We start from the raw sequence: 27,564 nt of genomic DNA, 5'->3' as shown, positions 1-27,564 counted from the left end.
GCCTGTACATGTATGATACTTACCACAGAATTGTTTGTGACAGTAAATGTCAGAAACAACCCAAGTGTTCACCAACAGAGGGCTGGCTAAGTAAATTTTAATTATGTCCATACAAAGGATATCATACAGCTTTAAAAAAGGACAAAAGGGAAAAAACACGAGGAAGCTTTCTCTGTAATGATACTGAGAGACTGCCATAATCCATTGTTCAGTGAAAAAAGCAAACTGCAATGGGGGGAAAATAATCTTTTCAATAAGCAGTACTAAGACAACTGGACATCTACAGGCAAGAGAATAAAGTTGGTTCTCTACCTCACAACATTTACAAAAGTTAACTCAAAATGGATCAATGACCTAAATATAAGAGCTAAAATTATAGAACTCTTTGAAGAAAACAGAGGCATAAACCTTTGTGACCTTGGATGAAGCAATGGTTTATTAGATACAGCACCAAAAGCATAAGCAACAAAACTAAATATAGATGTCAGAAATGTTCAAAATTTCAAACTTTTGTGCTACAGAAGACACCATCAAGAAAGTAAAAAGACAACCCATACATGGGAGATAATTTTTGCAAATCATGTATCTGATAAGGGACTTGTATCTACACTATATAAAGAACTATTACAACTCAATAACATAAAAACAAATAACCCAATTAAAAATGGGCAATGGATCCAAACAGACATTTCTCCAAAGAAGGTATACAAATGGCCAATAAGCATGTGAAAAGATGCTCTACATTAGCCATCAGGGAAATGGAAATCAAACCCACAATAAGATACCACTTTACACCAACTGCAATGGCTATAATAAAAGACAGAAAATAACAAGTGTTAATGAGGATGTGGAGAAATTGGAAACCTCATACACTGCTGATGGGAAGGTAAATGACATAGCCTTTCCAGAAAACAGTCTGGCAGTTCCTCAAATGGTTAAAAACAGCATTACCACATGATCAGCAATTACACTGATAGGTATAACCAAGAAAACTGAAAACATAAGTTCACACAAAACCTTGAACAAGAATGTTTGTAACAGCATTATCTGTAATGACAAAAAGTGGAAAACACCCAAAGTGTTCAACTGATGAAGGAATCAATAAAATGTGGTATATTCATACAACAGATTATTATTCAGCAACAAAGAGAAATGAAGTACTGATACCTCCTACAATATGGATGTACTAAGTGAAAAAACCTAGTCACAAAGGGCCATATGTTGTAGTATTCCTTTGTATGGCATATCCAAAATAGGTAAATCTATAGGGGCAGAAAGTAGATTAATCATTGATTAGGACTAGGGAGAATGGTGGGGGGGGGAGGCAGAGGGGTGACAGCTAAGGGGTGTGGGGTTTCTTTTTGGTGTAATGACAATGTTCTAGAATTAGATAGTAATGATAGTTGCATAACTTTTGAATATACTAAGAACCACTAAATTGTATAAAGGGTGATTATGCTAAGTAAATTATTTCTCAATTTAAAAAATAATGAATGTGAATCAGCTATACTTGTCAGTTAACAGCATAATCTGCCAAGTCACAAATTTTGTGATTATTTGATACTTATGTATATAATATCACTTTCCCTTTATACCTATATTTTTGATACTTTAAAATTTCCTGACTTAAGAAACAAGATGGCGGTGTAGGTAACAGCTGCGCCCGCCGCCTCCGCAACCACATCAAAATTACAACTTAAATACAGAACCACCATCACTCAGAGCCTCCTGAGATCTGGCTGAACAGAAGCCCCACAACCAGGGAACTGAAGATGCACCGAGACCAGGAGGAGGGGCGCAGACGCGGGCAGATCGGGGCTGAATAGAAGAGACAGGCAGCGGGCCCACCCCTGGTGCTGCAGTTGAAACCCGGGAGGGAATCTCGGCGGTGGGGGTTTCCCATAGGAGGGAGGGGTCCCAGCCCCACAGCAGGCCCCCAGCCCAGGGCTCCAGGCCAGGAAGAGACGTCCCCACAACTCCAGGCTGTGAAGCCAGCGGGGACTGTCCCTGAGGGTCGCGGAGGCTGCGGGAGCCCCAGCAGCTCCTCTTAAAGGGCCCGGCACGGACTCACTCGGACGCTCCCTCTGAGCCCAGCGCCGGGCAGCAGCCTGAGAGGACCTGGGGCACTTGGGGAGGAACTAACCTGCCTGAGATCCGGGCGAGAGGTGGAGGGGCGGCTTCCTCCCAGGCAGAAGGGCTGGCAGAGGCCGTTGCTCCTCTGGAGAGTCCTCCCCGCACACAGCCAGCAGGCAGGCGCCATATTTGAATCGCCAGCACCTGGCTCACACCTTTGGCCCCGCCCCGTGATTCCCGGAGGCCCCGCCCCTCCCCACCTGCAGCTCATCCAGGCCATTCCCAGGGGCTTTTCTGTGCAAGTGGCCTCTTGAGCCTCATGCTTAGGACTTTCCTAAAATCATTCAAACAAACAGCATTGTGCCCCATACGGCTTGATAAGTGGCCCCAGGCCTGGCACTAGCGGCAGCCTGCATTGGCTCATAGCTTGGCCTCTCCTGGACACCTCCAAGCCCAGCACAAGTAGCAGCCATCTACGGTTTGCTGTGTAGCTCAGGCTGGGTGCCCCTGGGTGAGACACTGGCACAGACTGACTTTGCACCTCCCGGGAGGCCCCAGAGACAGTGAACCTGGTGGTCAGACTTGACCACACTGGATTACAACCCTACCACATCCATGAGTGACACTCAAGGGGTGCACTTGGTGAACACCAAAGCTCCACTGAAGGAAATCCTGCTCCATAGGGGTGTCTCCAGCACAGCAGCTCTTTGGCTGGAGTTGCAGCTGGTCCTCACAGCTGATTGGCCTGGGGGTCAGTTCCTCCCAAGGACGCCAACAGCAACCAAGGCTCAACTACAACAGGACAGTGCAAACAGCCCACACAGGGGAGCACCCAGAAGGCCCAGCTCAGGTGACTGGGGAGGCTGAGCCACTGGACCCTACAGGACAGCTACTACACAAAGCCACTCTACAAATTCCAGGAGACATAACAGCTCCACCTAATACACAGAAACAAACACCAGGAAGCAGCCAAAATGCGGAGGCAAAAAAACATGTCACAAAGGAAAGAACAGAAGAAATCTCTAGAGAAGGAACTAACTGAAATAGATCCAAGCAAGCTAACAGATACAGAGTTCAGAATTTTGGTTATAAGGATGCTCAACGATATTAGGAAGAGTATGACGAAAATAATGAGAAAATCGATCACATAATAAAGTACCTATTTGAAATGAAGGCTACACGAACTGAAATGAAGAATAATTTACAGGGAATCAACAGTAGAGGACGCTGAGAATCAAATCAGCAATTTGAAACATGAAGAAACAAAAAACACCTAACCAGAAGAGCAAACAGAAAAAAGAATCCAGAAATATGAAGATAGCATAAGGAGCCTCTGGGACAACTTCAAGAGGCCCAAAATTCATATTATTGGGGTGCCAGAAAGAGAGGAAAGAGACCAAGAAATTGAAAACCTATTTGGAAAAATACTGACAGAAAACGTCCCCTACCTGGGGAAAGAAAGAGACTTACAAGTCCAGAAGCACAGAGGGTCCCAAACAAGAGGAACCCAAAGAGGCCCACAGCAAGACACACCATAATTAAAATGCCAAAGGTTAAAGACAAAGAGAGAATCTTAAAAGGAGCAAGAGAAAAGCAATTAATTACATATAAGGGAGCACCCATAAGACTGTCAGCTGATTTCTCAACAGAAACCTTGCAAGCCAGAAGGGAGTGGCAAGAAATATTCAAAGTGATGAAAAACATGGAACTACAACCAAGATTACTCTACCTAACAATGCTATTACTTAGAATTGAATGTCAGATAAAGAGCTCAGACAAGGAAAAGCCAAAGGAGTTCCTCACCACCAAACCAGCACTACAGGAAATGTTGAAGGGTCTTCTTTAACAAGGAGCTAATGAACAAAAGAATCTGATGAACTAAATATATCCAGAGACACTGACGCATGTAACAGACGATCATATTTCAGACGGAAGGGGGATGGAGAAGGAAGAGATTAACCAAAGAAGTTATATGCATATATGCATAACCCATGGACACAATGACAGGGTGAAGGCCTGGGGAGGGGGTGGGAACGAGATGGAGGGGGTCAATTGGGGGGAAAAATATGGGACACCTGTAATACTTTCAACAATAAAGATAAATTAAAAAAAAAAAAAATTCTGACTTAAAATAAATTCTGGAGTACTCTTGGGAAGTCATACCAGAGAATAAAAACTTACACTTGCATAAAAATCTCTGTGTAAATGTTCACAGTTGCTTTATTCATCATAGCCGAAGACTGTAAACAGCCTGGATGTCCTTCAACAGGTGAATAGTTAAACAAACTGAGGTGTATCTATATGCCATGCAATGCTACTTAGCAATAAAAAGGAATGAACTATCAGTACATTCAACAACTTGAATGAATCTCCAGGAAGTTATACCAAGTTAAAAAAGCCAATCCCAAAAGGTTATATATTGTATGGTTATATTTACATAACATTCTTGAAATGAATGTTTCAAGAATTGGAATGTTTTAGAATTGGAAAGCAGATTAGGGGTTGCCAGGGCTTAGGGATGGGGACAGAGGGAGAACTCTGGATGTGGTTATGAAAGGGCAACAAAAGGCATCTTTGTGATGAAACTGTGTTAGTATCTTGATGTGGTGATGGGCATACCAATCTACACATGTGCCAAAATAATATAGAACACAAAAAAAGTACAAGAAAAACTGAGGGCATCTGAATAAGATCTGTAGATTGTCAATATCAATGTCAGTATCATGGTTGTGATACTATACTACAGCTTTGTAAAATGTTAACATGGGGGAAAACTGTGTAAAGAGTACATCTGTGTAAACAGTAATCTCTGTATTATTTCTTACAACTTAACTGCGTGTGATCATGCAGATCCATGTATATCGTATGCTACCTTTGGAGTAAAAATAAAATAGTATTTATCTGTATTTACATAGAAACACTAAAAGGACACTGAAAGTAATTATCTTTAGGGTGGGGAGAAGTGGGGTAGATGCAGTAGGAACAAGACTTGGATGCATGAATTTTCACAGTATTTTTTCTTTTTGAACCATGTGATCATATTACCTGGTCAAAAATAAGTTAAATATTAAAACTATCTTTTGTACAAAAAGGACCTTAGTTTAGTAAGCATTATATTGCTTTGGAAAGTACTCCAATTTCAATTATCCTTACCTCTAACCTCTGTGTCTGATCCTTGCCCAAAAGGTCACGAACTTCTTCATTATATATTTCCAAATAAGACACTCGAACCAAAAATCTATCAATAAAACATCACTTTTAAAAACATAAAACAGTGAAATATTTATAAGAACAGTTTTAAAATGTGCTTATAAAATTTGTACTTATATATGCCTTTCTTATGTTTGTACTTCTAAATATTAGAAAATAAAAGATTTTACCTTGTATCACCCTCTGCTTTTGCAATATGACCAAATATGTGAGCAAATGAATTTGGAATGATTCCTCTAAGTTCAGGAACAGCTCGAACGCCTTCCATGGTAAAAGTTTTGCCTGTTCCAGTTTGTCCATATGCAAAAATAGTCCCTGAAAATGAAGAGAATCAATTTCTTTTTAGAGTCCAATGCTACAAAACAATAGCTCTTAAAATTAATTCCTTTGACTCTGTGATGCAATTTCTTCCCTGAATTCTACTACAAATTTCACCTTTATTATCAACAATTACAATATGTACTCTGTGCCACATGAGCAAAGCACTATTAAAGTACTAGAGTTAATGGGGTATTCCTAAAGACCTTAGTGTGAATCACATATCTGCCACTTTTTATCCATTTGACCTTAAACATGTTTCTACCCAAAGATTGTCTCCTCAAAGGTAAAATGGGAATAAAAATTTAACTACTCAGAACCAAATGACACACTTTACTTCATGAGACCAACACGATGCCTGGTAGAATACAAGTGAACAGTAGCTGTCTTCTTCATAATCCTAAAGTAACTACATCCCAGAACAAAGCTCAGAAATATTTATAGGAATGAAAAAGTATCCAAGACACAAAGTAAAATTCACACTGTCTGGAATCCAACAAAAAATTGCCACGCTTGCAAAAAAGCAGAAAATATGACTCATTATGAAGAAATCAATCAACCAATCAAAACGAACTCGGAACTGACATAAATGTTAGAATTAGCAGACAAGGACATTAAGACAGTTATAAAAACTGTATTCTATATGTTAAAAAGTTCAGTGGAAACTCTGGATGGAAGTTTAGAGGAACTTGGCTAGAAGATATAACAAAGACCAAAATCAAACTTCTAGAGATGAAAACTACAAAGTGTGAGATGAAAAATACAATAGACGGGGTTAATGGTAGAATAGACATTGCAGAAGAAAAGATCACAAAGAAAACATACAAAAAAACATCAAAAATGAAACAGAGCCCGACTGGGCATGGCTCAGCAGTTGAGCATTGACCTAGGACCCAGGAGATCGGGGTTCGATTCCCGGTCAGGGCACACGCCCCGGTTTTGGGCTCGATCCCCAGTCAGGGGCGTGCAGGAGGCAGCTGATCAATGACAACTCTCTCATCATTGATGTTTCTATCTCTCTCTCTCTTCTCTCTCCCTCTCCCTTCCTGTCTCTGAAATCAATAAAGATATACTAAAAAAAAAAAATTAAACAGAGAAAATTTTTTTTAAAAAATCAATGAGCTGTGGGACAATTTCAAGTAGTCTAATATATACATTGATGTAGTCCCCCAAAAAGTAGAGAGAGGGGACAGAAAAAATATTTTAAGAAATAATACCTGAAATTTCTCCAAACTTGATGAAAACTACAAACACACAGACCCAAGAAGCTTAATGAACTGTAAGCACAGAAACATGAAGAAAAACACACCAACGCACATGATAATCAAATTGCTCAACACCAGTGATAAAGAAAAAAAGTCAAAAGCAACCAAAAGTATTAAAAGAAAAAACTATGAACCTAGAATCCTATACTCAGTTTCAAAAACAAGGCAACATGAATACTTTTTTAGACTATAAACTCTGGAAGAATTCGTCACCAGAAGACCACCCACTCTAAGAAATGTTAAAGGAAGTTTTGCACTACAGAAGAAAAATGATACTAGATGGAAATATGAATCCACATAAAGCAATGAAGTACCAGAAATGGTCACTACATGGGTAAATAAGTATATGAGATTTTCTTATTATTATTTAAATCTCTTTAAAAGGTAACTGATGATTTAAACAAATATAGTAACAATGTGGTTTGGAGTTTATAATATGGAGAAGTAAAATATGTGGCAATAAGAGCACAGAGCGTGGGAGGACAGAATGGAAGTACAGTGTGAAATATCTATACTATACATAAAGTTGTAGATCATCTGAAGGTAAAATGTGATATATTAAAGATTTAAACTATAACCTTAAATCAACCACCAAAATAAAACAAAGATGTACTTCTATGAGCCAACAGGGAAGAGAGAATGGAATAATAAAAATACTTGATTAATCCAAAAGAAAGCATAAAAAGAGTAAAAGGAGAACAAAGAACAAAGGGGACAAAAAAAGATGACAGATTTACACTGACCCATATAATCACATTAAACGTATCTATTAAAGAAAACGAACCTATAGTTAAAAACCTTTCCACAAATAAAATGAAACAAAAAACTCAAGGCCACTTTACTTCACTGGTGAATTCTTAGGGAAGATATAATACTAATTCTAGACAAAACTTTCCAGATAATTAAAAAGAGGGGGATATTTCCCAACTCATTCTATGAAACTAGTACTATCCTGATAACAAAACCATAAAGACATTACAAGAAAACTATATATTTATGTCCCTCATAAACAGAGATGCAAAAAGTTTAAACAAAATTTTAGCGAATCAAATCTAACAACATACAAAAGGATAATACACAATGACCAAGTGGCATGGCTGGTTTCATATTTAAAAATCAATCAATGCAATTGACCATATTAACAAACTTTAAAAAACAAAATTTTAATAGATGCAGAAAAAACTGCATTTGACAAAAATTTGACATTTCTGAAAAAACTCTCAGCAAACTAAGAACAGAGTGAAACATCCTCAATCTGATAAAGGATGTCTATGAAAAATCTACAGATAACATCATACTTACTGGTAAAACAGTAAATGCTTTCTCCCTAAGATCAGGAACAATACAGAAATGTCCACTATCACCACTTCTATGCAACATTGTACTGGAGGTTCTAGCCATTGCAATTCAGGTAACAGAAAGAAATTATGCAACTACGGTATAATTCAGGTAACAAAAGAATAGGAAAGAAATAAATTAGTTGAACTATCTTTATTTGCAGACAACATGCTCTTGTGTCTGTAGAAAATCCTAAGGAATTTACCAATAAGAAGAAGAAGAATAATAGCCTACTAGAAATAATAAGCAAGTTTAGTAAGGTTGCAGGATACAACAGTTTTTCAAAAATCAACTGCAAAATACAATGAGATACCACTTAGGATGGCTATAATAAAAAAGACAATACGTTTTGGCAAAGATAAGGAGAAATTAGGAACCTCATACATTGCTGGTGGGAATATAAAAATGGTGCAGCCACTGTGGAAAAGTCCGGCATTTAACCTTTTGACCCAGCAATTCCACTCCCAAGTAGTATATACATAAGAGAACTGAAAATATGTTCACACAAAACCTTGTACAAGAATGTTCACAGTAACATTATTAATAATAGCCAAAAAATGGAAATAATTGTTCAACTGATAAATGAATAAATGAAATATACTATACCCATACAATGGAATGTTATTTTGCCATGAAAAAGAATGAAGTACTGATATATACAAGGATGAACACTGAAAACATGCTAAGTAGCCAGACACAAAAGACTATATAGCATATGATTCTATTTATATGAAATGCCCAGAACAGACAAACTCATACACACAGAAAGTAAGTAAGTAGTTGCCAGAGTAGGAGAGAGCAGAATTGTATATAACTACTAATACGGGTACAAAGTTTCTTTTGGGGGTGAAAGAAATGTTCTAGAAACAGATAATGGTAATAGTTGCATAACACTATGAATGTACTAAAACCCTGACTTGTACACTATAATTTCATTTTGAAATTATAAAAACAGTTCTATTCACAAAAGCATCAAAAATACTTAAAAATAAATTTATGAAAATTAGTACAAAATCTGTACAACAAAACCATAAAAATACTGATGTGAGAAACTAAATAAAACATAGTAAGTGTGTAGATAGATATATCATGTTCCCAGACTGGAAGACCAACATTGTCAGAATAACAATTAAACAAAGTCCCAGGTTATTTTGGTGGAAATTGACATGGTGATCCTAAAATTTATATGAAAATGCAAAGGACCCCAGAAAAGCCAAAATAATTTTGAAAAAGAGTAACAAAGTTAGAGACCATATACTACCTAGTTTCAAAACATATTATTAAGCTACAGTAATCAAAACAGGATAGACACAGAATAGAATAGATAATCCAGAAATAAGCCCACACACTGTGGTCCGTTAATTTTTATCAAAGGCACCAATGCCAAAGGAAAGAATAAATGGTGCTGAAACAACTGGATATCCATAGGCAAGAAGAAAAAATAAGAACAAACTAAACCCTTACTTTACCTCACATATAAAAATGAACTCAAAGTGGGTGACAGGCCTAAATGTAAGACCTAAAATGTTTACAACTTCTAGATAAAAACACAGGAGAATTTCACTCACATGGAAGGAAGGGCCAAGGTCCTTTCTCTGGCCTACAACACCCACATGAGCTGTTCTGCCCATTTACTACTCTGATCTAGTCTAATGCACTTGGATTTGTGTCACCTGATGCCAGCTCCTCTGGCCTCTTCTCATTCCTAGAACACACCAGGCACAGTTCTTCTTATAGGGCTTTGTGCTTGTTTGTTCCCCTGCTTAGCATGAGTTTCTCTCAGCTATCCACATGGGTAGATTCCTTCTTCAGGGCTCTGCTTTTATGGCACTTTCTTAAGAGAATGTCCTTAGCCACCCAATCTAAAATTTTAAATTCTTCCCCAAACTTCCTATCCCCATCCCTCTTTATTCTTCCCTTTTGCACTTATTAGCTGTCATACAATACAATTTATTTATTTATTTTTTTAAATATATCTTTATTGATTTCAGAGAGAGGAAGGGAGAGAGAGAGATAGAAACATCAATGATGAGAGAGTCATCGATTGGCTGCAGCTCGCAACCCGGGCATGTGCCCTGACCGGGAGTCGAACCCCGATCTCCTTGGATCCTAGGTCGATGCTCAACCGCTGAGCCACGCCAGGCTGGGCTATTTTTTATCTTATTATCTGCCCCATTAGAATCTAAGCTTCTTGATGACTGCTGTGTCCTCAAGTACCATGAACAGTAAAAAATATTTTTTGAAAGAATGTTGTCAAATATTTACTGTAAGATTTACATATTCAATAGAATGTCTATTCAAGCAAAAATTGTTTTATGTAGCCTATAACCCATTCAAAATGAAAAAGTTTGGGTATTTTCTTTTTTCCATGCCACATCTTCAACTACAAAGACAAACTGAAATTTTTTAGCAGGCCACAGAGGAGTAACTTAAGAGATAACTTAATTAACAAATTCTCATTATTGCCTCTCAAAAGTGATGAAATTTTGTACAACATAGGGAATATAATCAGTAACATTATAACTATGCATAGTACCAGGTGAGTACTGGAAATATCAGGGAGAACACTTTGTAAAATATAGGACTGTCTAACCACTATGCTGTACACTTGAAACTAATGCAAAATAATACTGAATGTAAACTGTAATTAAAAAATAAAATTTAAATTTAAAAAAAAACACAGGAGAAAATCTTTGTGGTCTTGGGTTTGGCAAAAGTTTCTTAGTTATGACCAAAAGTAAGATGATAAAAGAAAAAATTTATGAATTGGACTTAATCAAAATTCCAAACTTTTTCTCTTCAAAAAACACCATTAAGAGAATGAAAAGACATACCACTGGCTGGGAGAAAATATTTTCAAAATATTTGAATCCAGAATATAGAAAGAATAGAACTCAATAATAAGACCAGCAACCAATTTTAAAAATGGGTAAAATATTTTTAAGAGATATTCACCAAAGAAGATATATAAATAACTAATATGTTAGAGTTATATGCAGATTTTTAAACTATGTGAGAGGTTGATGCCCTTAACCCCTCCACTGTTCAAGAGTCAACTGTACTCAACATTGTTAGTCATTAGGGACATACTACAAGTTAAAACAATGAGATACCACTACGGATACTCTAGAATGGCTATAATTTTAAAAGATTGATAACCTAAGTGTTGGCAAGAATGTGAAGAAATTGGGAACCCTCATACAATGCTGGTGGGGGGAAAGGTAGTCTAGTCACCACCGTGGGGAAGTTTGGCAGTTTCTTCAAAAGATAAACATACACAACTTCCATGCAAGATGGCAGCATATGTAAACACAGTACTCGCCTCCTCCTATAACCACATTAAAATTATAACTAAACTACAGAGCCATCATTGTTCAGAACCACCTGAAACCTGGCCAAATGGAAGTCCTACAACTAGGAAATTAAAAAAGCAGCCACATCCAGACTGGTAGGAGGTGCAGAGATACTGAACGTGCTCATCCCATGCCCATGTGTGGCAGATAAAAATCAGGAGGGATATCTCTGCTGCAGAGGAACCCCTGAGAAGCAAGGGGTCCCAGCCCCACACATCACGCCCCCAATCCAGGGTTCCAGAACCAGGAAGAGAAGTCCCCACAACTTCTGGCTGTAAAAACCAGTGGGGATTGAGGCTGCGTGAGATGGAGGCTGCTGGAGTCCCAGGCAATACCTTTTAAACAGCCTGTACAGGGACTTACTCAAACTCCCTCTGAGCCAGCACAGAGAAAGCTAAAAAGGAACCAGAGACATACAGGGAGAAACTGAATTGTCCTGCATCAGGGTGAAAGCTGAAGGGGCAGCTTTCTCCCAGAGAGAGGTTCTGGCAGAGGCCATTGTTCCTTTAACGAGCCTCTCCCACACAGAGCAGGCAGGAGGGCACCGTACCTGAGACTCCATCAACCTGGCTCACACTGTTTGCTGCACTCTGATTCCCTGAGGCCCCACCCCACCCAACTTTTGGCCCCACCCAAGCTGATTCCAGTGGCTTTTCCATATGAAAAGTTCATGCTTCAGATTTCCCTAAAATCCCTCAAACAAGCAGCATCTGGCCTCAGTGCACCCCATACCTCTCTCTAAGTGGCCCCAGGCCCAGCACTAGAAGCAGCTGGCCTTGGTTCACAGGTTGGCCTTGCCTGAGCACCTCCAAGCCCAGTACAAGTAGCAGCCACCTGCAGATCACTATGTAGCTCAGGCAGGGTGGCCCTGGGCAAAACCTAGGCAGCAGCTGATCTTGTATGTCCCGGGAGGCCTCAGAGCCAGAGCACCTGGTGGACAGCTTTGGATCACATTGAAGCACCGCTAGCCAACCACCCTCACAAGCAACACACTCAAGGGGTGGACTCAGTGGGCACCAGAGCCCCACTGAAGTAAATCCTGCTCTGTAGGGTGGGCCCCTGCACAGCTGAATCTCCACTGTGGTCATGGTCAGAGGTTGGTGATTGGCCATTGGTGGTCGGCAGTGGAAGGTTGGAGGAAGGTGGTCGCAGCCAGTCCTTGCACCTGATTGACCTGGGGATAAATTCCTCCTATTGATGTGCCAACAGCAATTGACACTCAACTACAAGAGGAGGGTATACACAGCCCACACAGGGGGCATACCTCAAGTGCCCAGCTTGGGTGATCAGGAAGGCTGTGCCACTGAACCCAACAGAACACCTACTACATTAGGTCACTCTACCAAGCCTGGGAGATGTAGCAGTTCTACCTAATACATAAAAACAAACACAGGCTGCCAAAATGAGGAGACAAAGCAACACATCCCACATGAAAGAACAGAACAAAACACAAAAAAGAGAACTGAACAAAACAAGACAAGCAATCTACTAGATGCAGAGTTCAAAACACTGGTTATAAGGATGCTCAATGAACTTAATGAGAACCTCAAGAGCATAAAAAAGCACCAGTCAGAAATGAAGGATTCACTAACTTATATGAAGAATAATTTACATGGAATCAACAGTAGAGTAGATGAAGCCAAGAATCAAATAAGTGATCTGGAATATAAGAAAGCAAAAAACACCTGATCAGAAAAGAGAAAAAAAAAAAAGAATGAGGATAGTGTAAGGAGTCCCTGGGACAACTTCAAGCCTACCAACATTCATATCATGGGGGTGCTGAAAAAAGAAGAGAGAAAGCAATAAATTGAAAACCTATTTGAAAAAATGACAGAAAACTTCCCTAACCTGATAAAAAAATAGACATACAAGTCCAGGAAGTGCAGAGTCCCAAACAAGACGAACATCAAGACACATCATAATTAAAATGCCAAATATTAAAGACAAAGAGAGAATCTTAAAAGCAGCAAGAGAAAAGCAATTAGTGACTTACAAGGGAGCTCTCATAAGACTGTCAGCTGATTTCTCAACAGAAACAGGCCAGAAGGGATTGGCAAGAAATATTCAGTGATGAAAAGCAAAAACCTACAACCAAGATTACTCTAACCAGCAAAGCTATCATTTAGATTTGAAGGACAGATAAAGAGCTTCTCAGACAAGAAAAAGCTAAAGGAGTTCATCACTACCAAACCAATAGTATATGAAATATTAAAGGGTCTTCTTTAAGAAGAAAAAAGATAAAAAATATATGAGCAATAAATACATACCTATCAACAATTTAATCTAAAAAACAAAATAAACAAACAAGCAGAACAGAAACAGACTCTTAGATACAGAGAACATTTTGACAGTTACCAGATAGGAGGGGGGTTGAGGGAATAGGTGAAAAAGGTGAAGGGATTAAGAAGTACAAATTGGTTGTTACATATAGTCATGGGGATGTAAAATACAGCATAGGGAATATAGTCAATAATGTTCTAATAACTATGTATGGTGTCAATGGGTACAATGGCAGATTTATGGGGGTGATCACTTAGTAAGTTATGTAGTGTCTAATTACTGGGGTTTTCATCTGAAACTAACATAATAATGTATGCCAACTGTCATTGAAAAATTAAAAATTATTTTAAAATGGGGAAAAATGGCTAAATAAGTTGCTATCTACTCTCCCAATTAATTATAATACAGACTTCATAAATAAAAAATAAACACACATTGACCATATGACCTAGCAATTCCACTCCTAGGTATCTACCCAAGAGAAACCTTAAAACGTATCTGTACAAAGACTTAAACAGAATGTTCGTAGCAGCATTTTTTATAGTAGCCAAAAAATTGGAGCAATCCAGATATCCATCGAAGATGATAAAAGGTGGTACATTCATACAATGAAATACAACTCAGCAATAAAAAGGAACAAACTACTGATAGATGCTACAACATGAATGACCCGCTAAAACATTATGCTAAGTAAAAGAAAACAAATAAGAAAGGTGAGATAGTGTATGATTTGATTTATATGAAATTCTGAGTAAAGTTGAAATCATAAACAGAAAGCAGGTCAACTGCTACCTGGCAGTGGGACTGCAAATGGACATAAAGGAACTTTTTGGGGTGATAAACTGAATTGTGGTGATAGTTTCACAACTGTATGTATTTACTACAACTCATCAAACTATAATTGCAATGGGCGAATTTAAGGGGTACTAATAATATCTCGATAAAGTTGTTTTTTAAAAAAGTGAACTATATAAAGTACTCACCATTGTAGCCTTCAAGAACAGAATCAATAATAGGTCTTGCAGTTAAGTTATAAACATCAAGTTGTTTACTCTCTGGTCCAAAAACTGTATCAAAAGTAAATGTCTTTGGAGGTTCATTGGAAGAATCAGTCTTATGTACAGTGATAGTTCCCCTCATCTCATCCACACTGACAGCCTGTTTGTAGCACATGGACTTCTCTCTCTCATTGAGGGGTCGGCACCTAACAACCACCTTCACATTATCACAGCTTTCTGGCTTCTCTGATTTATTGATCTGGTGGAGAAAATATTTACAAATAATGAAAAGAACATTAACTTTTACCTTCAACAGATTAAATGTAAAATTTGAAAAAAGTTACTTTGCCATCTCAGTGCCTTGCACATATAAAGTACTCCAAAAATATCTGTTAAATGCAATTAAAGACCTTACAACTACATCGAAAAAGCTTACTAAAAGATATATAAAAAAAGAAAAGTTTCTTTTACAGTACAAATGAGGGGAGGGAAATTTAATTTACATTTATAGTAAATGCTATTCAAGCTAAAATTAATCAGTATATTATTGTCATTCTGCACGAAAGTCTCAGACTTCCTGAGTTTCCTACCTGTAGGAAAACACATGTGAACATAATTAACAACTTTAATCAAGAATATAGTAAGTAATAAGTTCTGTGTTCTCCTGAGACTTATTTTTTATAATGAATTAACAGAGTTTTTCATCATATAATACATCCATATATAATCTATCTTCTTTATAAAAGACAAAAACAAATGCAAGACAGAAGGGAAGTCCAATGGCAGCAGAGAAAAATGTTTAGGTATTACTACTGTTTCAGATACTCTTCCAAGCATTAGAGAACCACAAGCCACTGTCATTGACAAGGAACAGATTATATCAATACAATATACTTCTCTCCATCTTTCTACTTTCACCACCTTAGTCTAAGCCACCATTATTTCATCTTGGATTATAAGAGACTCTTAACTATACTCCTGCATCCAATTAGGTTCCACTACAGTCTGTTCTCTACATGGCAGTCAGCTTTAACATAAATCTAATTATGTCACTCCCCTACGTAAAGCTCTTCAATAGTTTCCCACAGATCTTAGGATAAAAATCAAAATCCTTAAGGTCAGATCTGGCTCTGGCCCATGTCTACTTCTGTCTTATTTCACAAGTTATTCTGCTTGGCTTCCTTAGCCACAGCCACACTGGCTTTCTTTTAGGCCCTTTTTTGTCACCATGATCCTTCTCACCACAGGCCTTCTTATGTGTTGTTCCTTCTGTCTGGAACATTCCTTGCTCTCCTCTTCATTTATTCTGCAGATATCAGCTCAACAGCCACTTCATCTGGGCAGACTTCCCTGAGTAGGTCAAATCCTTGTACAGGCATACCTCAGAATACTGCAGGTTCGGTTCCACATCACAATAATAAATTGAGTAATGTAAAAAAGAGAGTACTGCAATAGAGTCATAATCTTTTTGCTGGTATAAGGCCTTGCCTTCAATTTGTAAAAAACAAAACATCTGTGAAGCGCAATAAAGCAAAGAGCAATAAAATAAGGTGTGCCTGTAAAGGCCCTGAAAGTACCCTTCTCACTCCTTCTACATCTGCTTACAATTCCACTTTTGATTGCTCATTATTTAACATCTTTCGGTCTACACCAGAGGTTGAAAATAGGTAGTCAAGGGGCTGAATTCAACCCACAGATGTCCTTTGTTTGGCTCACAGTATTTAAAAATCTTGAATTTGTTGCTAAAATTGAAAAATTTCACAAAATAACAATTTCAGATTCTTTTGAAAAAATAGATGACCTGGCATCTGTAAGCCAGCAGTCCTACATGGCAACACTTTACAATCAACCAGAATCTACTTCTATCTATTGTATGCCACCAACTGACTTTATTATTGTTAAGTGTCTTGTCTCTGTAAACATGTGTGGTTTTCACCTCCACCCAAGAAGGCAAGCTTCTCTCTTCCCAAGTTCAAGAACCAGGAGGTTTTGCTCAGTATTGTATCTCCAGTGACCAACATGTAGTTGGTGCCCAATATTTGTTGAATGAATTAATAAACAATTTGAAAGCAGCGACAAGGAACAAATATTGAGTAATTTAATGCTAAGTGTCAAGCACTGTCCTTTAATTCTCCTGAGCAGTATCCTATTTCATCCTGATAACAACCCCATGAGGAAAAGTTAAATTATGTGGAAACTAAGGGCCCAGAAAGAGTAAATAATTGTCGAAGGCCTCCTAACAAGCAAATAACAGGCCACAGCTCAGGTGTTCTCCATGGCCCTATGCTGGACTACGGTCACCCCTTTACTAAGCGCACAAGACAACATACCACCACCCACTCCCCACCCCCTAACACACAAAGACACCTACGGGTTACATTCTTGCACTGTAAGCTAAGGCGACACAAGAGAAATGACAGCTCGAGGAAGGGGCCTGGAGTAGGGGCAGGCGGCCCTCGCTCTGCTGCCTTCCGGCGCCTGGCTCCGCCGCCTCGAGGTGCTGCGCGCGCGGAGCATCCAAAACCGACCCTCGGAGGCCGCCCGCAGACGCCCAGCCCAGTGGGCAGGGCCGAAAGCGAGCGCGCATCCTCGGGCACAGCGCCTTTCCATCAGGCGGCGCTCTGCGGGATGCAGCGGCGACGACGGTGGCAGAGCTTGCCCCGGTCCCTCCCAAGGCCAGCCCGCCGCTCCCGCGCCCCAGGCCCACCCGCCAGGCTCGCCTACCGCACCGACTGCAGGGCCAGGCCCTGCCCCGCCCCACCCAGGCCGCTCGCCGGCCTGCTCCGCGCCTCCATGGCAACGGCCGCGCCCCCGGGCCAGGCCGCTGAGATGAAGAGGCACGAGAGCGGCTGAGCTACTCTCCTCACCGGCATCGTGGCTCCCTCCCGTGCCCGGCGGACGTCCCCGCCCAGGGTGCAGTCCAACGACGCCGGGTTCGCGGGAGACGCTGGCCAAAGATAACTGAGAAACCGCCTTGCCGCTCTCGAGACTGCGGCTCTTCGGGACGAGAGGGCGCTGTGCGCAGGCGCACTCCGAGCTCGCCCCGCCCCATCCCCCGGCCTCAGGCTTCCTTGGCCTCTTGAATTACGCCTGCGCGGAAGCTTTCCGAGTCCGTCTCCTAGGACGCCAGACGGAGGCCGCGCCTGCGCAGTGCTGCCATTGCGCTGCGCTAAAACTCCGGCGGGTTTGGGGGTGGGGATATCTGGCTGCCGCGGGGTGGGAAAAGGAGGCGTTTCTATCGCAAGCCCCATCTTCTGCCCTTGCAATACTCCAATATTTCTTTTTTAAATAACGAGTGTACATGGTGCCCCATCTGGAAAGCTAAAGACTTTACGTACATTACTGCGCTTGATTGCTGACTTGTTTGACCTCTCGCCATAGAAAGTGAGGTCGTGAGGTGCTTTGTGGACATTCTCAGGAGTATCTCCAAAACCTAGAAAGGGACCTAGAATAGGACCTGGCACAGGGTGAGTTTTCAATAAATTTGTGTGAAAAAACGAATGATGGCCCGTCTGGTGTGGCTCAGTCGTTGAGCATGGACCTAGGATCCAGGAGATCGAAGTTCGATTCCCAGTCAGGGCACATGCCTGGGATGTGGGCTCGATCCCCAGTAGGGGGCGTGCAGGAGGCAGCCGATCAATGACTCTCTCATTGATGTTTCTCTCTCCCTCTCCCTTCCTCTCTCTAAAATCAATAAAAACATATTTAAAAAAAAAAAATGAATGATGCATCTATTGTCTTTCTTATTTGAACCTCTCCCCTGAGCACCACTCCGCTTGGCTGTGTAATAGGCATTTCAAGTGTATCGTGTCCGAAGTTGAAAGGTTGATTTCCATCCCTCCCCCAGTACCCATCCCTCCCCCTCCCCCCCCCACCAAATGCCAAAAAACTTACCTCATCACAATAAATGTAATCTGAATTCTGACAATTGCTTGGGTCAATATCCAATCTTTCAATAGAGCTTGTCTCTATCTTCAAAGTAGAACCGGAATCTGACAACTTTTCACCACTACCACCATTTCTCACCTATATTACTATAACAGCTCAGAAACTGCTTTCCTTGCATGCATCCTTATGCCCGCTTAGTCTGTTTTCAACACAGGAGCCAGAGTGATAATGTTAAAACATGAATCAGATAGTAGCTTTTCTCTGTTCAAAACCTGTCAATGATTTCCTATCTCACAGAGTAAAAGTCGCAAACCTTCTCATGTCCTACAGTCTTCCCCCTTGCTCAGTGTTCTGCACCAGTCCCATCTGGTTTCCTTGATTCATGGCATTACAGGTATGCTTCTACCTTTGAATGCATGGGCTTTTGCACTTGCAGTAGGAGCTCATAAAAATAGCTATAAAGCATTTTATTTAGTGTTCTTTTTTTTTCTTTTTTTAAATATATCTTTACTGATTTCAGAGAGAGGAAAGGAGAGGGAGAGAGATAGAAACATCAATGATGAGTCATTGGTCGAGCCCACAACCCGGGCATGTGCCCTGACCGGGAATCGAACCCTGATCACCTGGATCCTAGGTCGACGCTCAACCGCTGAGCCGTGCCCGGCTGGGTGTATTTAGTGTTCTAAGTGCTTTACTTTCTTTTAAAAAAATAATTTAAGTCACATAATAACCTTTTGAAATAGGTACTGTTGGTCGTTTTAGAAGAATATAGGAACAAATATTTTACAGATAAAGAAACTGATGCACAAGGCCAGTAAGTAACTTGTCCAAGGTCATATGTATGGGCCGTGACAAAGCTCAGATCCAAACCGAGGCCCTGGACAGCTCTCCCCCTAGATATCTGCCTGACTCCTCACCTCCTTCAGAGTGTCTCTGTTCACACATTGCCTTCTCAGTGAGCCCTACTACGGTCTACTTAAAATTCCAGCCTTCAACCCCAGTCTTATCTCCCCTTCCTACTTTTTCCACAGTACTTACACCATCTGATATACCATGCATATGATATATATTTTATGTATACATATACCCAGTTTTATTGAGATATAATCACATATCATACAATTCATCAATTTAAATTGTACAACTCCATGGGTTTTGCTGTATATAGAATTGTGCAACAATACCACAATCAACTTTAAACATTTTCATCACCCCAAAAAGAAACTCTTTCCTCACAGCAGTCGCTCCTGCTTGCTCTGCCCCCTCACCAACATCCCAGCCCTGAGCAAATACCAATCTACTTTTTGTCTCTATAAACTTGCCTATTCTGGACATTTTGTGTAAGTGATATTATATAATATGTGGCCTTTTGTGAATGGCTCCTATCACTTAAAATAATGTTTTCAAACTTCATCCCTATTGAAGCATATATCAGTCATTATATTTTTTATGGCTGAATGGACAGGCTATTGTGTGAATGGACCACAATTTCTCTTATTCAACTATGGACAAACATTTTGGCCGGTATCTAGTTTGGGGCTATTACAAATAGCGCTGCTCTGGACATTAATAGGTGTCTTTTGTGCACATGTATGCATTTCTGTTGGGCATATATTTAGGAGTGGAATTGTGGGGCTTCCATGTGTTTTTCTCATGTTTATTGTGTGTCTTTCCTGACTAGAATGTAAGCTCATGTCTATTTTACTCACTGTTACGTCCCAGAGCCTAAGATACTGTAGGCCTCAAATAAGTGCTGCTGAATGGGGAAATGGTAAGCGTCAATGAGCGGTCTTGTGAGGGAGATAGTCGCTCTTTTTAGAGAGAGAAGCGGTCGTGGAGACTCTGGGAGGTCAAGTGCGCGCACGAGATCACACTGGGAGTCCGGAACTCCTCCCAAGCCTGCCTGGGGAGAGAGGCAGGGTCAGTGGCCCGTGTCCCTCTCCAGGGCCCGCCTGGTCACCAGCTGCCCCATTTGGGCTGGAGACTCAGCACGGGGCCGCAGAGAGGCGGGCGGTGCAGAGCGCACCGGGTGCGAGGGGAGCCAGGTGACAAGGGTCCCTCACCCACCTGCGCGCTCTGTCGCGTGGTGTCCCAGGTCTGCGTCCCTCCCCGCCGGAGCCAGCGTCAGGCGGGGGGCCCACGCTCCGGGCAGCTCCAGGACAGGCTGGGTGGGCCTGCCTACCCCGCCCCGGGGCGGCCGGGCGCCGAAGCTCCGGCGCTGGGTTTTAAAAAGCCGCGGCCAGCGGCTCCCAGGCTCGAGATCCTGCGCGCGGGATGGCCTCGGGCGCACGGTCCCCGCCGCAGCCCGCGGCCTCGGAGGAGGGAACGTCCGTCCCGCGTCCTGGCGGGCGTCTGAACGAAAGGGCCGTTAACCAACTTCTCCCGCGGCCTCGGAGAAGGTTCCCCGGGGCGGCCCAGCCCGGAGCCGCCGGGCTCCCCGCGCCGCACGGGAGCAGACGCGTGCGGCGAGCTGCGCGGACCCGGCGAGCTGCAGGCCCCGCGCCCCCCAGCGCCGGCGGCCGCCCTGTGGCTCTGCGGGCCTCCCGGGCCCGCGCCCGCTGGACGCCCGCCCGAAACTGGCCCTGGGCCGCGAGGCCCCCCCCCCAGGTACCGGTCCCCGGGACGGGGCCCTCCCGGGGGCACCTGCGTCCCCCATCTCATGCGCGCTCCCGACCTGCACCCGCGCTCCGGTGAACCGCACCCTGGAGGCCGGGACGTGAACCCAGGTGCATCCCCGCCCGAGGCACTGGGCGGGGCTCCCCGGTTCTCTCGCTGGGGTGCGGTGGGGGGGTACGGGGGGGAGGGCGGAGGGGGGCGCCCTTCGAGTAGGTGCTTGGGAAGAGGCCCTGTGCGCGTCGGGGGCTCTGCTTAGGGCGGAAAAGGGGCGCGGGGAGGGGGCCGCGTGGCCGAGCCGCCGGGAGACCGGGATGCGCTGCGTCCCGCCGCGACTTCAGGTGAAGGGGCTGCTGGCCTTAAGCAGGGGCTCCCGCCTCTGGTGAACCGAGCCCGGCCACCAGCTACCTCCCTGCCGTCCCTACTCCCTCTTGCAAGCAGGTGGAGCTCGGGGACACTTTCCAGGAAGTCGCGTTGCAGCTCCTGCGGCTGGAGAGCATCTTTCGCTTCTCCCGGGCCACTTTCAGCCTGGCTCTCACTATCTTCTGCCGCCTCCTGGTGTCAGCAAAGGTAGGGAGCCTACTGAGGGAGGTAGAGGGGTGGTGGAGGGGAAACTGGCCTCTGCTCCCCGACTTAGGTGCTCAGAACTAAGGAACTTGCTGGGGGAAGTAGAGCTGGACTCAGAAGCTCTGGACATCCCACCCCTGTGCCCGTGGCTTAGTGTCCTGTGATGGTCAGGGGTGGACTTGGGGAGCTTGAGATGACCTCGTTGGGAAAGGACTTCCTGTGTGATAAGGCAGGGTGTGCTTGTCTGGACCTGTCCAGCTTGGCCTGAGCCAGGGTGGGACTATGTGTTCCCTGAGAAGGTGTCACAGGGACCCCTCCAGTCAGTCCCCTAAGGAAGGAAGGACTACTGACTAGTCATCGGTGGTTTTGATATCAGCAGCGGTTCCACTGGTCAAATCTAAAACTGGCACTAATTTATTTATGGAGGAATACAGTCGGTCTTTTTTTTTTTTTCTTTTAAAAAAGGAAACCTAATTTCTCAAAGAAAACACACACAAATGCTTTACAGCTTGTTTCCAGTACTCATCTTCTACTCAGTTGTTTGTTCCATACCGCAGATAAAGGAGAGGTTAGTCCACATGGTCACAATCACTTCCTTGAGACTTGCTGCAAAAGTCAAGGAGCAAGAGGAGGTATGCACCTCTGGAAGTGCACTCCGGGCTGCTTTGGGGGGCACACCCAAGTTTCCTGTGTATTTGGGGATGGTGGGCGTTTTGAAAAAGGTATTAACTTCCCACAACCTCTGCTGTCCCTTCCTTAGGCTTGTGAGACTCAGGGAGCCCACAGATGGAGAAGTAGAACAGCTGAATTCTCCTGGCCCAGCAAACCCAGAGGCCTGACCTCCTGGCAAATAGATCTTGTGTCAAGTTAGAAAAAAGGCCTCCTACACCATGTGGCCTAATGCCCATCCCTGGAAACTCCATCTAAGAAAGGTGCTTGAGACTACAAGACTTGGCTGTGTCAATGAAACTGGTCCTCAGGGACTCTGGGACCCTTTCCGGAGAGGGGCAGGGGGTGGAGGAGAAACCTCCATAAGTGCTTCAGGCTTGCTTGAACTTCTAAGTTTCACTGTGGCGTCTGTTCAGAAGATCCTCTCCCAATACCCTCCCAGACCTCCCTCCCTCCCCTTTGGGGATAGTGGAACCACTGCCATTTCCACAGGGTCTCCCTTAACTAATCTCAGGGCCTGAGGGGGCAGAAAAAGTCACTTGTGTCCAGTTCCAACCCTTCAATAAAAATGCTTTTAACTCTTGTTTATTACCATATAATTTATGCCCCCAAAAGTTGCTTTCGTCCAACTGAAAATCAAGTAAATGACCTTTAAAAGAAGTATTTCTGGGGGTTATAGTAATACTTTATCTAAAAAAGTAGGACCAAGTCTTTAATACACTTGGTACTTGAATGTTTACTCAGAGACAAACAAGCCTTATTAGTCCCTCTGGGGGAAAAGTCATCATTTTTCCAAAACTGAACTGCATCAAATCAAGGCTAAAGGGAATGTGTAGACCAGGAAACAAAAGCCTACTTTTTCTCTCTACCACAAGTAATCATGGTAGGGCTGAGAAACAGGGAGGGGTAGAGCCCACAGGCCCTAGAAAACTTCGGGTGAATTCCTGCAGCTGAACAGGGAAAATGGCATAGCCCCTGTCTCCAAAGAACCTTTGGGTTTGAGCGGGAGTGCAGCTGGGAATCAAAAGCTGTTTGCAGAGGGTGACCATGTGACATTCACTACGCATTGTAACAACTACCTAGGGACTTGACAGTCTAGATCTGGGCTGGTTTTTCTTTCAGAAGTATTTTCTGTGGCAGGCCGCTTGAAGACAACTCTTTTATGCTCATGGATGTCCAGCCCCCATGGATAAGAAAACAAAAGCTACCAGGACATGATACAGGGCTTTGGCCTCTTTATTTTCTTTTTACAGTTAATTCCACACATAAAGGACTTCGTAAAGCACTGTGGCTTTGGCTAAACCCCGAATGAGTTGCTGAGGATGGAGCTGGCTATTTTGGACAAACTGCACTGGGACCTCTATATTGGGACGCCGCTGGACTTCTTCACCATAGTAAGTACGAGGAGTTTGCAGAGTCTACCCTAGACTCATTTGTGCCTTTGGAACAGCTCACGACAAAGGACGGCCAAGCACAAGCGTGCACACGTCCTTGCACATGCACCACAGTAAGGTGACCCACAAGGCTCATGACATAGGGAACACTGAAAATATATCTTAAATCCAACACAGTTCCACCAGACTCCCACTTCTAAAGGACATTAAAGTAACTTTACAAAGAGTTTTAGACGGCACTATTATGGTGAGTTTCTCTTAAATACACATTGCAAAAATATTTCACTTTCCATTCTATGAATACTGTACATAAAAAGTTGTCTGCTCTTGCTACACTTTACACACATTCACTTAGCTGTCTTGATTCACCTACACACAATCCTTATTGAGGCTTTAGACCATATTGATCTGGCACTTAAAAAATATATTAGTCGGTTTTTGTTTTAGTTAGGGAATGATGGTCATCCTTAAGGATATGATTCCGTTAGTAAGGCAAAATTATGCAATATGGAAATGTCATGGGGTTTTGGTCTGTTATGAAGCATGAAGATTATATCACTAAGAGCTGTTTCATTATAAAAACTGGCCACTGTTGCCAAGTTGCAGAGTTTCTTCTCATGTCAAGCAGATAAGAGTAACTTTTCTGCTGCCTTAATCTTGAAGAGCATGCTTCTATTTTTCAGAATTGAAACATTGTTATCTAGGTACTTTGGGCCTCTAATGGCCATGTTACAAAGCAGACTGCCTTTTCTCTCCAAGGTTGAAGCTCAGCTTGACCACAGAATGGGCATTTAAGCCTCAAGCCCCTGTGGGGCCATGGATGGAAATGAAAGGGGTTGGGCAACATCTGATGTTCCCTGATGGAAATTCAAATTGTTTGCACTTTTGGTCATTGATATATGAAAAGTATGGGGTTTTCTGTTCTAACATTAAAAACCACAATCTCCAGTTCCACACCCTGGTGTTCATAGGCTGGCCCCACGTGGTGGAGCTGCTGCCTCAGAGGAATCCTTCCCTCCACGTCGCGTCCCTGACCAAGCAGCCGCAGCACTGTATGGCGGGCCACCAACTGCTGCAGTTCAAGGGCTCCACACTGGCCTTGGTCATCATCACCTTAGAGTTGGAGAGGCTCATGCCCGACTGGTGTGCTCCTATATCTGATCTGCTAAAGAAAGCACAGGTAGACATCAACTTTGCCCCAGACCAAGCTCTCAGTTTTGTTCCTTGACCTGCCACACTCTGTCCCCAAAAGGGTACCCATGGCCCTTCTTGGCCCTTGTGGACTCCAGAAGATGCTCTGGCCATGGTGACTCTGTAAAGAGTCTGCCAAAGGGCTAGGCTTTCCACACTTGGCATGCCCTCTGGACTTGAGTATGGGACACATGTTCCTTTTACTGGGCCAGTTGGGTGGGTTTCTCTGACAGTGAGAGAAGCTTTATCTCAGTGGCAGCCCTTATAGCCAAGAGGATGGAGGGATGTGTACAGTTTAGGAGGAAGCAGCCCAGAGCTTAATACCGAGGAGTATAAATTTCAAACTTCTCACTTTCTATCTGAATCGATGACACCAGGCACTGGGGAGTTAGAATCTCTCAGGATGGACAGGGTAGGATAGAATGCATAGTTAGACTCATGACAGTTTTACTGAGATTGGAGATGGATGTCCCCGAGGTGGTGAGGTTAATGTGCTTAAGTTTTGCGATTGGACCCCTTCCTGAAATTGCTCCGTGCTAACTAACATGTTGACACTCAGCTGCTCATTTCTTAGAATGTAAAATAGTTCTACACCAAGCGTGAGCACTCTGTTCTAATTACAGGTCAGCACTGAGCAGTTGGTCCCCTGCAGGATACTGGTCAGGCAGCAGCTGAGAAGTGTTCAGTCCTCCTGCACACACAACTTTCTCTTTCACCTGCCAGCCTGTGCCCCTACCCCAGTGCCCTTCAGAGCATAATGGCAACCTCTCCTTGCTTGGCCTCTTCTAAATTCTAGGCTTTGTGGATCTTGTAACAAGAAAGGAAGAAAGCCCTAGAAGAACAACTGAGAAAAAATGCCTGGGTCCTTAGAAGAAAATAACGGAGAGAAAGGAAAGTTAGGGTCACTAGAGGTAAGAGAAGATCATGACCCTGCTCCCTTCTTTCCCCTGGGCCTTTTCCCAGGGAGAGTGAATGAACGCTTCCACTGCAGCTTGGTTTTCTGTCTCCAGCAAGGACTCTGTCAGCCCCCAAGGGAGCTGGAGTATGAGGCCAGAGGAGGGCCTGGCTCAGGGCCGAAGGGCCAGGCTGGTTTTGACTGACCAGGTCTTACTGCTCTACCCACCCCAGCTGGCCAGGTCCTTCCAGCTTCCCAGGCGTATGTCAAGCACACGTGCAGCACTCCAGGCCCCAGCCAACCTGCCTGCCACTGCAAAAACAGGACAGACCCTCCAGCTACAATTACCCTGATTTGGCCATGACTTAGGTCTTCTCTTTACAAGGACTGGATTATAAAGTATGCTTTGTTTCATGTACGGTAATTTGATCAAGCTTTAAGAATATTTTTCCTTTGTTACTCTTAAGCAAAGTAGTTGATTGGAATAACTAGAGAAATTTTTATGCTAAAGGATATTACAAGGTGTGACCCCTGGGATGGGGGGGTGCAGCTCTGAGAGCTTTTGTTGATGAGCAGGTTCTGAGGCCGGGCCTGTTCCAACCACCGTGCTGCCGGAAGTAGGAGGCGGCGGCGATTGGCATGGCTGTGAGGGAGAAGCCAGCTGCCTCTCTAAAGCTATGACACTATAGAGCCATTTTTTTAAGCAGTGGAGTCCAGCTGGCAGAGATGCCAGCTGGAGCTGTGTAAATAGTGCTGGGAAGTGAATGACTGAGCCACACATTTAGAGGTGATTTGTGAAGTCTTTCCAATGTGAACAGTTTTTGTAAACGTGCCAAGCCATGGGGAGTAGGATCTGCTCCTGGGTGCAAAGTGGTCAAGGCCAGATATACTGTAATAGTGTCTGCACTGTCGTCATTACCAACCCCAGCCTTTTCTTGAAACAAATTTGCTTGTTGGAGCTTTTGTAAAAATGAACTTTAAGTCCCTGCAGCCCTGTCTCATTCATATTTTACATATATTGTGTACCATGCATTTAGACTTGCTTGAGTCAGATACAGTTGGAATACCATCTCCTGGGCTCTATCAAAGCTGTCCTCTTGTCCAGCACAGATGGAGATGCTGACGGCAGCGTGTAGCTCATGCCCACAGCTCTCACCAGTGGCCAGGACTGTCCTCTAACTCCTTCCCTCCACTGTCAGTGGGCACCGTCGTGGGTGGGGTGGGGGCTCATCCTGAGGGCCCACACCAGCTCAGCTGTCTCTGACTTTGGGGATCTGGTGGGAGGTATCTGGGATTCTTAGCTAGGTAGCTCTGGTTGTAAGCTGGGTCCCCAGAGCTAATCCAACTCTGAATTTCAAAGGAGAAGGTAGGTCTGTGAGGCCCAGTATTAGAGTAAGGGACAACCCTGTGGCTCCATATTTCTGTAAATAAAATTCCTCTTCTTTGGGGAAGCAAAATTCTGCATTGCCAAAGTACCACTTGTGAGTTTAAAAAAAAAAAGTTTTGATGCTG

The 27,564-nt window shown here is 43.1% G+C and overlaps 2 protein-coding genes across 2 annotated transcripts in view; one reads left to right on the top strand and one right to left on the bottom strand.

The window, feature by feature from the left end:
- KIF3A (kinesin family member 3A) overlaps positions 1 to 17,783 on the bottom strand; it is a 49,845-nt gene extending 32,062 nt beyond the window's left edge. The window contains 4 exon segments of the mRNA XM_016197118.2: positions 5,227 to 5,311; positions 5,454 to 5,598; positions 14,821 to 15,094; positions 17,703 to 17,783. Coding sequence (XP_016052604.2) covers positions 5,227 to 5,311; positions 5,454 to 5,598; positions 14,821 to 15,094; positions 17,703 to 17,708 — 510 coding nt within the window. The 5' untranslated portion in view covers positions 17,709 to 17,783.
- A 3,214-nt stretch (positions 17,784 to 20,997) lies between these two features.
- CCNI2 (cyclin I family member 2) lies at positions 20,998 to 25,915 on the top strand. The gene is given in 6 exon segments (XM_087815894.1): positions 20,998 to 21,330; positions 21,778 to 21,906; positions 22,461 to 22,535; positions 23,826 to 23,966; positions 24,916 to 25,146; positions 25,781 to 25,915. Coding segments are annotated over 6 exon segments (1,044 nt in total).
- The last annotated feature ends 1,649 nt before the right edge of the window (positions 25,916 to 27,564 follow it).

The sequence above is a fragment of the Miniopterus natalensis genome, chromosome 4 (genome assembly GCF_054644295.1).
Source record: "Miniopterus natalensis isolate mMinNat1 chromosome 4, mMinNat1.hap1, whole genome shotgun sequence".
NCBI classification, from domain to species: domain Eukaryota; kingdom Metazoa; phylum Chordata; class Mammalia; order Chiroptera; family Miniopteridae; genus Miniopterus; species Miniopterus natalensis.
Note: the sequence above shows the minus strand (reverse complement) of the source record. Positions and strands in the feature narration are given on the sequence as shown.